Source organism: Microtus ochrogaster, chromosome 2, assembly GCF_000317375.1.
Source record: "Microtus ochrogaster isolate Prairie Vole_2 chromosome 2, MicOch1.0, whole genome shotgun sequence".
NCBI classification, from domain to species: domain Eukaryota; kingdom Metazoa; phylum Chordata; class Mammalia; order Rodentia; family Cricetidae; genus Microtus; species Microtus ochrogaster.
This window is the reverse complement of record NC_022010.1, coordinates 3,521,584-3,532,554: the sequence shown is the minus strand read 5'-3', so window position 1 is coordinate 3,532,554 and position 10,971 is coordinate 3,521,584. Positions and strand designations below refer to the sequence as shown.

General features: G+C 55.4%; 1 protein-coding gene across 1 annotated transcript; it reads left to right on the top strand.

Moving 5' to 3' along the window:
* Nucleotides 1-1,130: 1,130 nt before the first annotated feature.
* Nucleotides 1,131-8,029, top strand: Tmem119 (transmembrane protein 119). Its single transcript, XM_005344247.3, has 2 exons — nt 1,131-1,261; nt 5,826-8,029. Exon 2 carries the CDS (start codon nt 5,840-5,842, stop codon nt 6,659-6,661), a length of 822 nt encoding a protein of 273 aa, XP_005344304.1. The 5' UTR covers nt 1,131-1,261; nt 5,826-5,839; the 3' UTR covers nt 6,662-8,029.
* Nucleotides 8,030-10,971: the final 2,942 nt, after the last annotated feature.

The window sequence follows — 10,971 nt, the reverse complement described above, 5'->3', positions numbered from 1 at the left end:
GGGAACAGCACTTGCTCCCTGGGAAGTGGCCCTGGGGAGGTCTGGCTGCCCCTGAAACTGCTGTCTAGTCTAAGGTTAGGCACGGCCAGGGCTGCCCTCACCCCTTCACTGCCGTGAGTGCCTTGCCAGGCCCCCTTTTGCTCAGCAGGCTTACAGGTGGGATTTCAGCCTCCCTGCATGGCTTCCCCGCAGGCCTTCTCTTGCCATGGAACCCCTTCTGGTTTACAGAAGGCAAGGCGCACCTCATGATGAATCTTGGTGCAGGTAGTTCTGGAAGCCCGCGAGTTCCTGGAGGGGGTGTGTGTTGCTGAGTCTGTGTACCATCTGGGATCTGCTCAGCACTGACAGAAAGAAGTGTGTGAGTGGGTGTATGAGTGTGAGAGTGCGTGAGAACATGCTTGAGTGAGTGAATGAATGAGTGGGTGAGTGGATGAGTGAGTGGGTGGGTGAGTGAGCGAGTGCCTGAGTGAGTGTGTGCGGGAGTCAATTCAGTGCTCCAGGGACCACTGGGTTCCCCTGTGAAGACGCCCATAGTGTTTTAGGGCCGGTTAGCTGCAGTCCTCAGGACCTCACTGCACCATTTGACTTCCCCCCTCTTCTTTCCGCTTCTGTGGAATGGGCTCTTAACTTCTGCCCAAGCTGCCCTGCTGGGGTTTGTGGGGTAGAATGCCAGTACCTCAGGGAGATCCCTCTCATCCCCAAGAATGGGGAAACCAAGACTTGGGGAGGAAGGGCTGGGACAGTGTCTGAACTCAGAGCCAACAGGCTTCCCTGAAACACCCCCATTCCCACTCTGCACCCTAAGTCTGGAAATCCTGAGTCAGAGCTGGAATGGGCCATGGAGAGTTTTCCTGCCCACTTCCAAGGGCCTCAGAGCCTCCTGACTTCCCTCAGGGAATGTGGTGGGGAGATGGGAAAGACCTCAGCTGGACGTTCTGGGGAAGCGCTCCTGGAAGCCCCTCGGTCTGTCAGTCTGTCTGAGTCTGCCCAGGGGACCTGAGGTCAGGAGGAAGCAAGCTGGGAGTGTGAGGAGGGTGGGACTGCGTGTGGCCCGGCATAGACCCGCCCTACACTGTCCCCACCCCAAGCTCTCTTAATGAAATCAAGCTGGCCCTCCAGCCCAGCGGGGAGGAGGAAAGAGGAGGGCCTGGAGGCCGAGGCGGGCAGGCACCAGCCAGAGCAGCTGGCGGCAGACAGCAGACTGTCTGGCTCTAGTGGGCCAGGCTCCTCTACCTGGCAGGCCTTCCTTCACCGGAAGCCGGTAAGTCCCAGCCTGCCGCTCTGGAAGTCTGAGATGGGCTGGAGTTTGGAGCTGCAGACTCCTAGAGGACTTTGCCTGAATTCCTGAATGTGGGGAGAACAATCTGAGTATGTGTTTGAGGCTGTGAGTACCCTGTGGTAAAGTGTGTGTGCATGGGTGCTGGGGTCACCAGAACTGTGCATGTGTGTGGTGGGAATGTCAGGGTGTCATTTCCAAGGCCACGGGGCTGCTGGTGGGAACTTGTCTCGCGTGCGGCTGTAGGCTGTGCCTGGGATGTCCGATACCACCCATTAGTGTGTGTGTGAGAGAGCTGGAGGCTGTGGGAGCTTGCTGGAGTGTCTCGGAGCTGTGTTGTGGGCTCTGACTTCTGCTCCTATGCTGCTGCTGGCAGTGCGAGTGTGTAAGCTTGTGTGTGGGCTCTGAGACCTCAGCCTTCCTCTGGGCCGCTTTTCAAGGGGTCCCTTTCCTTGGCAGCCTCAGGGAAATGGGCTTGGATATAATACTTCTTCCAGAACCCCCTCCCCCAAGTCTAATTGAAGCCAGGTTTCCATGGCCTGCCTCTCCATCCCTGGCCCCCAGTTTCTGGGTGGGGGTGGAACAGAGGCTCTGGCTAGGCAGTCTCAGGTCCTGGGGTACCCAGTCCTTAGGGGTAAACTTCCTCATCTGCCTATTCTAACCATCTCGATTTCAAGCAGCAGCTCCTAAGAGAGAGGGTCCTGGAGTGTCCGCTGTGTCCCCTTGCTGACACATATGTGCCAGGCACTTCTGTGACCTGTCCCCATCGCACAGATTTGGAAGCTGGAGCTCTGGGAGTGGACGCATCCAGACCCAGACGCAGCTGCTCTGAGCCACCTCTCCAAAGGGCTCTGCTGGGCAATGAGTTTCCTCTGGGCTGGAAACGGGTTTACCGGCCTGAGATCCTGAGTCTTGTTTAGGATGGATCCAGGAGGCCGAGTAGGCCCTGTCCTCCCAGAAGGCAGCCAAAGGTGCCTGACATGTCTAGTGATCATCTCAGGCCTCTTCAGGTCAGTTCCTCCACTCCACAGAGAGGAAACTGAGGCCCAGAGAGTTTAGAGGAACCATTCAGGGTCACATGGCCATCTCCTGCAAGATTTGGCTAGTTCCTTGCAGGGCTGAGTCTCCACACTTGGCCGCCTTTCTTGGGAGAGCCTTGAGGGACTGAGGAAGGTCGGGGGCTCCGGGAGTTAGGGTCTTGCTCTTTTGAGGTGGGAGCAGTTTCTGCTGCTCTCTCTGGATCCCTTTGGCTGATCTGGGGTGCCAGCAGGAGGCCAGTGTTCTCTTGTCTGGGGCATTGCTGTCTACATGCGTGTGTCCATGCACACATGTATGCATGTGTGTCCTGCTCTCCTGTTGGGGCTGCTGGGGGCCAGAGCAAGTGAAGACAGCCATGGGTCTGCTGAGGGGAAAATGCTGGCTTATTCTGCCTGGCGCATTCCGTTCCTAAATTCCAGCTTTTCTGTGGGATCAAGCCTGTCCCGTCACCTCTAGAATGTTCTCTCACACAGTCCCAGCAGCTCTCTGAGTCTCAGCCTGGAGTCACCCCACTGCTGCCCATTTGAAGATAGGGAAAATAAGGCAGATTTAGACATGATGGCGGCCAGGTTGATGAAGCCGGCCCAGTGACTTTCCGGCTGATGTATCAGGACAGTCAGTTTGCCTGGGGACTTCTGTGGTGCTCAGGCACTGTAGTCACGGTGGCCTGTCCCTCTGGAGCAACAGTCCTCACTTGCCACAACCGTATTATTAGACAGCGTCTTAATATGTATCCCAGGATGTTTTTAAATTTGCCATGCTGTCTCCCAAGTACTGACCCAGTGTTGGGGTATAGATCAGTGGCAGAGCCCTTGCCCACTTGCAAAGGGCCCTTGGTTCAGTCCTCAGCACCACCCCAGAAGGGGGATGGTGTAGAGCAGGTCAGTAAAATGCTTGTCAAAAAAAAAAATGAGTTGAAGCCCAACACCCAGATAAAAAGGTAGGCATAGTGATGTGCACCCCAAATCTCAGCCTTGGAAAGATGGAGACAGGGGCCAGCCTAGCCAACTTGGTGACACCTCGTTCTCAGAGAGAAACCTCTTGGGCATAATGCTGCAGGTTGTCTTCTGGCCTCCACATGCATGCACACACAATCACATACATGCATGCACACGCAACCACATACATGCATGCACCGCAACCACATACATGACACCCTAAGAGAATAACACATTCCCGGCAGAGGACTCAAAACCTAGCCTGGTCACGCATCATCTGTATGTCCTTGGCCATGTCACCATCTGCTCTGAACCTGAATGTATCCGTTGTAGGCCTGGACCTCGGAAGAGGACTGATAAAAACTATAAGAGTTTAACAATAAAAGCAAACAGCGTAACTATTCCCCACAGCCTTGTGGCATTGTCAGCCACCCAGAGCTGACTGAAAAGACAGGAGGCTGAGAGGGGCTCCATGCAATGACTTGATTTGGGCTCCTTTGAGTGGGGGTAGGGACACCCTGATGCCAGTTTCCTGTGATACCCAGGGCTCAGTGCACATAACTGGAAGACTTCAGGCCACTGGGACAGTCACTAAATGACCAGCCTCCTGAGTCCCTGCCACACAAGGGACAGGTAACGCCACCTGTCTCACCAAGCAGGAGCACAGCTCAGGAACTTGCTGTGTGGTCTGTTGCCTGCTCTGGGCCTCTGCCTCTGTCTCTCCATCTCAGTCCTCCAAGGGAGACCCCCTGAGACAGGGCCCCGAAACTTTCTCTGTCTTAGACTCCTAGCCCTAGCCAGCCAGGGGACCAGAGCGCTCCGCCGGGCTAGCAACAGTCTGAACCCCAGCTCTCATTCTCCTGACTGCGAGAGTTAGTGTAAACTTGGGCAATGAGGAATTTATTAATTAGCCTGGCTGTCTGGGCCAGATGGGGCCTGGGGGGTTCATGCCAGGAGCAGCCTTCCAGGGGGGGAGGGGAGCATCTGGTTCCCATTTAGTGGCCGCGGTGGGGAGGGGCCGTGGCACTAGAGAGGAGTTGCAGTGCTAGCTAGCTTTGTCTCCCCAGGCACTGTGGTTCCCCTGGAACCTCTTACTTTTTTGGAAGCTCACAGAGGAGTCCAGGCCTCTGAGGATTGGGGGGCTGGGAATACAAATGCCCTGATCCCCTTCCTGGCAGCCAGGCTTCCTCCATGTGTGAGGGTGCACATGTATGTGGGGTGTGTGTGTGTGTGTGTGTGTGTGTGTGTGTGTGTGTGTACCTGGTAGCTTCAAAGCCTAGAATCTTCTGGAAAAGGAAGTGAGTTGAATGAAAAAGTCTATGCTAGAGCTACCAAGGTCCCAGGGTAATGGGGTCCTGGGGACACTTCCTGTGCAGAGGTGTCCATCAGACATCTGATCTCCCACCCTACCCCCATCTGCCAGAGTCCTCAGGACGTTGCTTCCTTTATGCCTGCCAGCTCTTCCTGGATAAGTCAAGTGATCCCTTGAACCTCAGTTTCCCCTGAGCCTTGTCTTTTGCTAACTGGGCACAGTCATAGCTCCTTCTCCCACTGGGGAGCTCTCAGGCTTCCATGACAATTTTTTTTCTTGCTTGCTTGCTTTTTTTTTTTTTTCCAAGACAGGGTTTCTCTATATAACATTCATGGCTGTCCTGGAATTCACTCTGTAGACCAGGCTGGTCTTGAACCCACAGAGGTCCTTCTGCCTCTGCCTCCCAAGTGCTAGAACTAAAGGCATGCATCACCACCGCCCTACCAATGACAAATTTCTTTTTTTTTTAATTTATTTATTTATTGTGTATACAACATTCTGCCTCCATGTATGCCCACACACTAGAAGAGGACACCAGATCTCATTACAGATGGTTGTGAGCCACCATGTGGTTGCTGGGAATTGAACTCAGGACCTCTGGAAGAGCAGCCGGTGCTCTTAACCACTGAGCCATCTCTCCAGCCCCCCAATGACAAATTTCTATTTGTGCTAGGAGATGGCCCAGGTGGTGACTCTGGAAGACCTGAGTCGTATCTCTAGCACCCGTGTCAAAAGCCAGCATGGTGGCACATGCCTGTGATACCCACGGTAGGGATGGGGACACAGGAGGATTCTTGGAGCCTGCCTATCCTAATACGTGAGCACGAGGTTCCAGTAAGAGGCACTAAAGTGGAGGGTGCTGAGGGGAAAGACGACGGGGCCATCTTCTGGCTTTGCACCCATCTTCAACTGGTGTCCCATGTCCAGTAAACCATGAGAGCGTAAGCCGGTATGTGGATCCAGTCACATGGGTGCAGAAGCATCTATTGGGCACTTAGTGTATACGCGAGTGCAAGCAGAGGATGCCAAGGTGAGCAAGATGTCCTCAGGAGCATCAGAAGGAAGCGGGGCAGGTGGTATTCCATGTACAACAGCCTGGGAGTGTGTTCATATTGCTGCATGGTGAGGGGTTCAGCTAAGTGACTGCTGGACTGTGTTCTGGGCTCTGTTGTCCTTGTGAGTCAGCGAGCTACTCCTGAGACCTGAGACCCTGGAGGCACAGGAGACTTGGCCTGATTTCTCTCTTACCGCTTCTCTGCAGGTTCTGACGTCAACATGGACTCCAGCCTCCTCTTGTCTCTGCTGCTACTTCTGAGGCCTGTGCCTGTAGTGGCCTACTCTGTGTCCCTCCCAGCCACCTTCCTGGAGGATGTGGGGGGCAGTGGAGAAGCTGAGGGTTCCTCAGCCTCTTCCCCCAGCCTGCCGCCACCCCGGACTCCAACCTTCAGCCCCACATCAGGGAGACCCCAGCCCACAGCTCTGGAGGGCCCTGTGCCCCCCACTAACCTCCTGGATGGGATCATGGACTTCTTCCGCCAGTACGTGATGCTCATTGCGGTGGTGGGCTCTCTGGCCTTCCTGCTCATGTTCATTGTCTGCGCCGCGCTCATCACCCGCCAGAAGCACAAGGCCACAGCCTATTACCCATCCTCCTTCCCTGAGAAGAAGTATGTGAACCAGAGTGACCGGGCTGGGGGGCCCCCTGCCTTCAGTGAGGTCCCTGACAGGGTACCTGACAGCCGGCAGGAAGAGGCCCTGGGCTCCTCCCAGCAGCTCCAGGCTGACATTCTGGCCGCTACCCAGAACCTCCGGTCTCCAGCCAGAGTGGTGTCAGGCAGTGGGGAGGGAACAAAGCCAGTGAAGGCTGAGGTGCCCAGCAGCCAGGAGGAGGTCCAAGAAGCCCCAGTGTGCGGGGCCACCACAGAGAAGCTTGGGGTCTCAGAAGAGTCAGGCTCGGCAGAGGCTATAGGGGCTCCTAAAGCCAGTGAGGGTCAAGGGGGACAGGAAGGGTCTTTCTCGGCAGCAGAGGAATCCCAGGGACCAGCCGGGCCCCCTGAAAGTTCCTGTGCTTGCGGCAGTGTCTCCCCCAGTGTCTAACCGGCCCCAGAACTGCTGAGTCTGGCTGTCGGGTCCTTGAGGATCACCTCCTTGGTCAAGAAAGGCCTTCTGCTTTGACTGCTTCTTGACAACCCTCCTTGGCCATTGCTGACCAATCCTGACCCTGAATGGGCAGAGCTGATGACCTCTGGTGCACCTGAAGACGCACCTGGCCAAGTTCCAGCGCCTTTAATGCCTCTTGCCCTCCTAGGGGCTTCACCCTAAAGCACCACTTCTCTACAAGAGGAGTGATAGACACACCCCAGATGGAGCTGCATCGAGGTAGTCCCCACAAGGAGCCACACAGCAGAAGAGGAAGAGGCCAGAGGCCCCTGGGGAGGCAGCAAACACTGCCGGTTCCATCTGGCTGGGACGACAAGCAGGGCTGCTGGATTTGAACGTGTCAAGCGAATGGCCTTGTCAAGGTCCTTAGCTGCCTTTGCGCCACAGGGGAAAAACAAAGTACAGCCTGTGTCCAGTTGCGCCAGGAACTGTTGCGGGTTGCCTTCTCATCTCTCCATCCCCAGAATGTCGGTGTCACTCTGCCTCTGCTCAGTGGACTTGATTAGTTAGGAAGCTCCTTGCAGGGACTCCTGCCTCATCACAGAGTTCCCCTAGGCACTCCGTGGATCCACAAACTCAAAGTCACGTGAGCTGAGGATCCGCTGTGCCCTCTCTGAGCTGATGCTACTCTAAGGGTTCCTATTGGTCTGGCTTCGCTTCTCTTTCCCCCAAGCGTTAGTATTAGGGCGGTGACGATGGCTGTAAAGTCCAGCCTCACGGCACCCACTCTGGGAAATACCATTCTTGGTTTCCTCTGGGGCACCCCATCGGACAATCTGGTTCAGAGTTGGAATATGAGATGCAGGGAGTCCAGTTCTCTCAAGTGCCAATCAACCCTGATTTGAGAGTGGGTAACTCATCTTGCTATTGATGCCTGGATGAGGGAGATGAGCAGTGCTCTCCTCTGCCGGGGCCCTGAAGCAACTGGGAAGCCAAGGGACGTTTGGGACAAGTGTTGTTCTGGATTCTGACGCCCAGCCTGGAGTAGGGCAAAGGCCCATTCTTTGCTCACACAGTGGTCTGGCAGCCTGAGCCCACACCATTCCTCAGTCCTTGACAGTGTGGAGGTTTTTTCCTGTTGGGGGCTTTGGGGGGTTCCCCACACCTCCAATTCAGGACTCCTCAGCTCTTCAGGTGTGGAGATATAACACATAATAAACCTTGATCTGGCTCAAGTCTCTGGACTGTCCATGGCTGCAGTCAGGGGTGTTCATGGGCTGTAGGAAGCATAAGAGGAGGGCATCAGCCAGGTCCAAGAGCTGAGGATGGGGGCGGCAAAGAGAAAGATGGGTGCCCGCAGGTGTCAGGGCCCACAGACCTGAGGATCCGTGGAGGTAGTGTGTCAAACACACGACACACTGCTGCCTGGGTCTGCTGTGGGGCCACACCACAGCCACTTCCTCTTTGCACTGTGGGACAGGTCAGTGGTGAGGGCACAGCTGCCCATTCTCCGAAGGTGGGGTGAGTGTTAACGGGGCCTTAGGGACAATGACACCCACCCAGCCTTCAACTCCCCCAGTTCTAGCTTCTTTCTTCCCTTTGATGGTGAGTTCCTGTGTTGGTAAGCTCCTACTTGGGCCCAGGAACTGCTTTCTGGAATCCAGATGTGGCAGGATTTGGGAACACGTGCCAGGTTCCCAGGATGGTAGTGGCAGGGAGGCTGTCTCCTACAGCCCTGATCCTTCAAGGGTCCCACGGCCAGTCTGAAAGGCCCATGCTTAGGCTTCTGGGAACACAATGGCCTCTGTGTTGTGCGGTTGGGAAGGACCCTCCTCTCAGCCCAGCCCAGCTTCCTCCGTGAACTCCAGCAGAGCTGTGTCTGTTCGCTTAAACACCTCCCATTCTAGTGTGCTGTGTGGCTCTGGCCAAGTGCCTCAGTTTCTCTGGGTGCTGGGCTCTCTCCTTGCTGCTGAGTTCTGACTGTGGCCGGAAGTACAGAAGCTCCCTGGGGTCATGCCAAGACAACACTGAAAACCAGTTCTTGGTGCAGCGCCTCCCACTAGTTCCAGGAGAACGCTCCAAAGAATACAGGGCACATGGCCTTAATGGTGGTATTCTCTGATCCCGGAGGGGGAGGGGTGAAGGAGGCAGCCCGAGAGCCTCCAGTGCTGTTCCTCACGTAAGGACTCTCTCCCACCCTCCTGTACTGCACACCATGCTAACTCCACCTCAGCCTTCAGCTCCTGGCCTAGACCCTATTCTGCCCCTTCCACACCTCCGGGGCTCAGCGATGGCAGTAGCCCCTGATGAACCCAGGTACCGGCCTACTCTGAGGACCTTGAAGTGAGCACTGGTATAACTTCCACAACCCAAAGAAGGAAACGGGGCCCACAGTGGTGCAATCAGTTAGTTGCCCAGCTTACACAGCCAGGGGTTCAGCTCAGTGGACTGGATCCTGAGTGTTCTGTGAGGGATGGTGGAGGGAGGGAGGAGTGACGAATGGATGGGTAGGTGAGTGAATTTCTCCACCTCTGCAGGGATCTACCCAGAAGGGCTCTTTAGTGAACACACCCAGGAATCCTTAGAGGGAGATCTTGAGTTGTAGGCTGAAACCACAAGGGGTAGAACCGGACTTGAAGGTCAAGGGAGACAGCCACAGCGTCCCCCAGGGGAACCAAGGTCTGAACAGGCCATCCTTTATAACTTGGCCATCTGCCTGCAGCCAGGCCTGCTCCACTGTGTGTGCATGTGTGTGCATGCGGTCATGTGTGTGAGTGTGTGCTTGTGAGTGTATGCATGCATGCACACATGCTGTGCGTGTGCAGGTGAGTGTGCGTATGTGTGTCTGTGTGCATGTGGTCATGTGTGTGAGTGTGTGCTTATGAGTGGGTACGTGCATGCGCACATGCTTGTGTGTGTGCAGGTGAGCGCATATATGTGTGTGTGCATGTGTATGAGCTTGTGTGTGTGTGTGTGTGTGTGTGTGTGTGTGTGTGTGTGTGTTGCTAGTGCCCTATGCTGGGGGAGGGGCTGAAGAGCCACAGAAAGAAGCAGGCACCTCTCCTTCCTCACCCTGGGGGTAAGCCCCAGGGACAGGGCTGGGTCACACTCCGGTGAGAACAGAGGTAAGCAAAATGTGGCCCTCTACAAAACTTTTTTATCCCAGTCATAGTGGTTTAATGCCAGCTCCATTGTCAGTCATGTGACCTCGGGCACACCCCACCTCTCTGGGTGTCTGTTGCTGTGTGAAGAGGGGTGTTTCTATCCCAGGGTCAGGGCTGAGGTGTAGGTCAGTGTCAGGAGCGAGTCCCCTAGCTCTGCTTCTGCAGAAAAGGATGAAACAAAGCTCACTGAGAGCTGCACCAGCCCAACTCCCAGCCTCTTCCAGATAAGAGGTCCAAAGTCCAAGAGAAGAGAGTGTGGGGCTCCATCTCCACCTCAGGGCTGCTCCTGCACTCCGCCTGGTGCTGCGGGCACAGTTGGCGCTCTGCACGCTCCTGTGTGAGGAGGAGGAAGACAAACACCAGGACCCACATAATCACATCTCACCCTCACCAGAGACCAGCAGCTCAGAGAGGGCAGCACTTGCTGGCAGTCACACAGCCCTGCAGAACTGCATTCGAACCCAGGGCTGACTGCAGCTTGGGCAGGAGTTCTCAGAACTGGGAGGGCTGACTGCCTTATTTTATAGCATTCATTTTATTTTATTTTAAAATGTGATTTACTTTATTTTGGCAGGATTTTGCTATGTGGTCCAGGGTGGCCTTGAATTCCTGCCTCATCATTGGGTGTTAGGATTGCAGGAATGGGCCACAGCTGGCTAGAACACGTCAGTGGTAAGGTCAAAGCCAGCTGGTGTGGGGGGATACACAGAGTGCCATTTCTTCCATCTCCTATTCTGCCTTCCTCCCCTAGGTGCTGGCTGCTGACATTGGGGGGAAGGGGGCAGCCTCTGGTCTCATCATGGCTCCTCTCTCTGTCCTTTGTGTTTCTGGGTCTCTGAGAGAACGCAGGCAGCCTCCCACCCCCCTCCCCACGGCTATCTAGCAAGCACCTACCACTAGGGACACGTGTTTGCAGAGTGAGGCTGTGTGGCAGCAGAGGACGTGGCAGCAATGGGCACTGTTGGCTGCTGATTGTCAAAGCCTCTGCACAGCGCCTGACCCCTGAACTCCACGGTCATGTTCATGACTTTACTGAGGTGTAACTAACCCATGGGTTAGTTAGTGTGCCTGGAAGCACAACCTGGTGAGGACACACATGTCCTCACGAAACTGTCACCACAGACCAGATCGTGAACACACCTG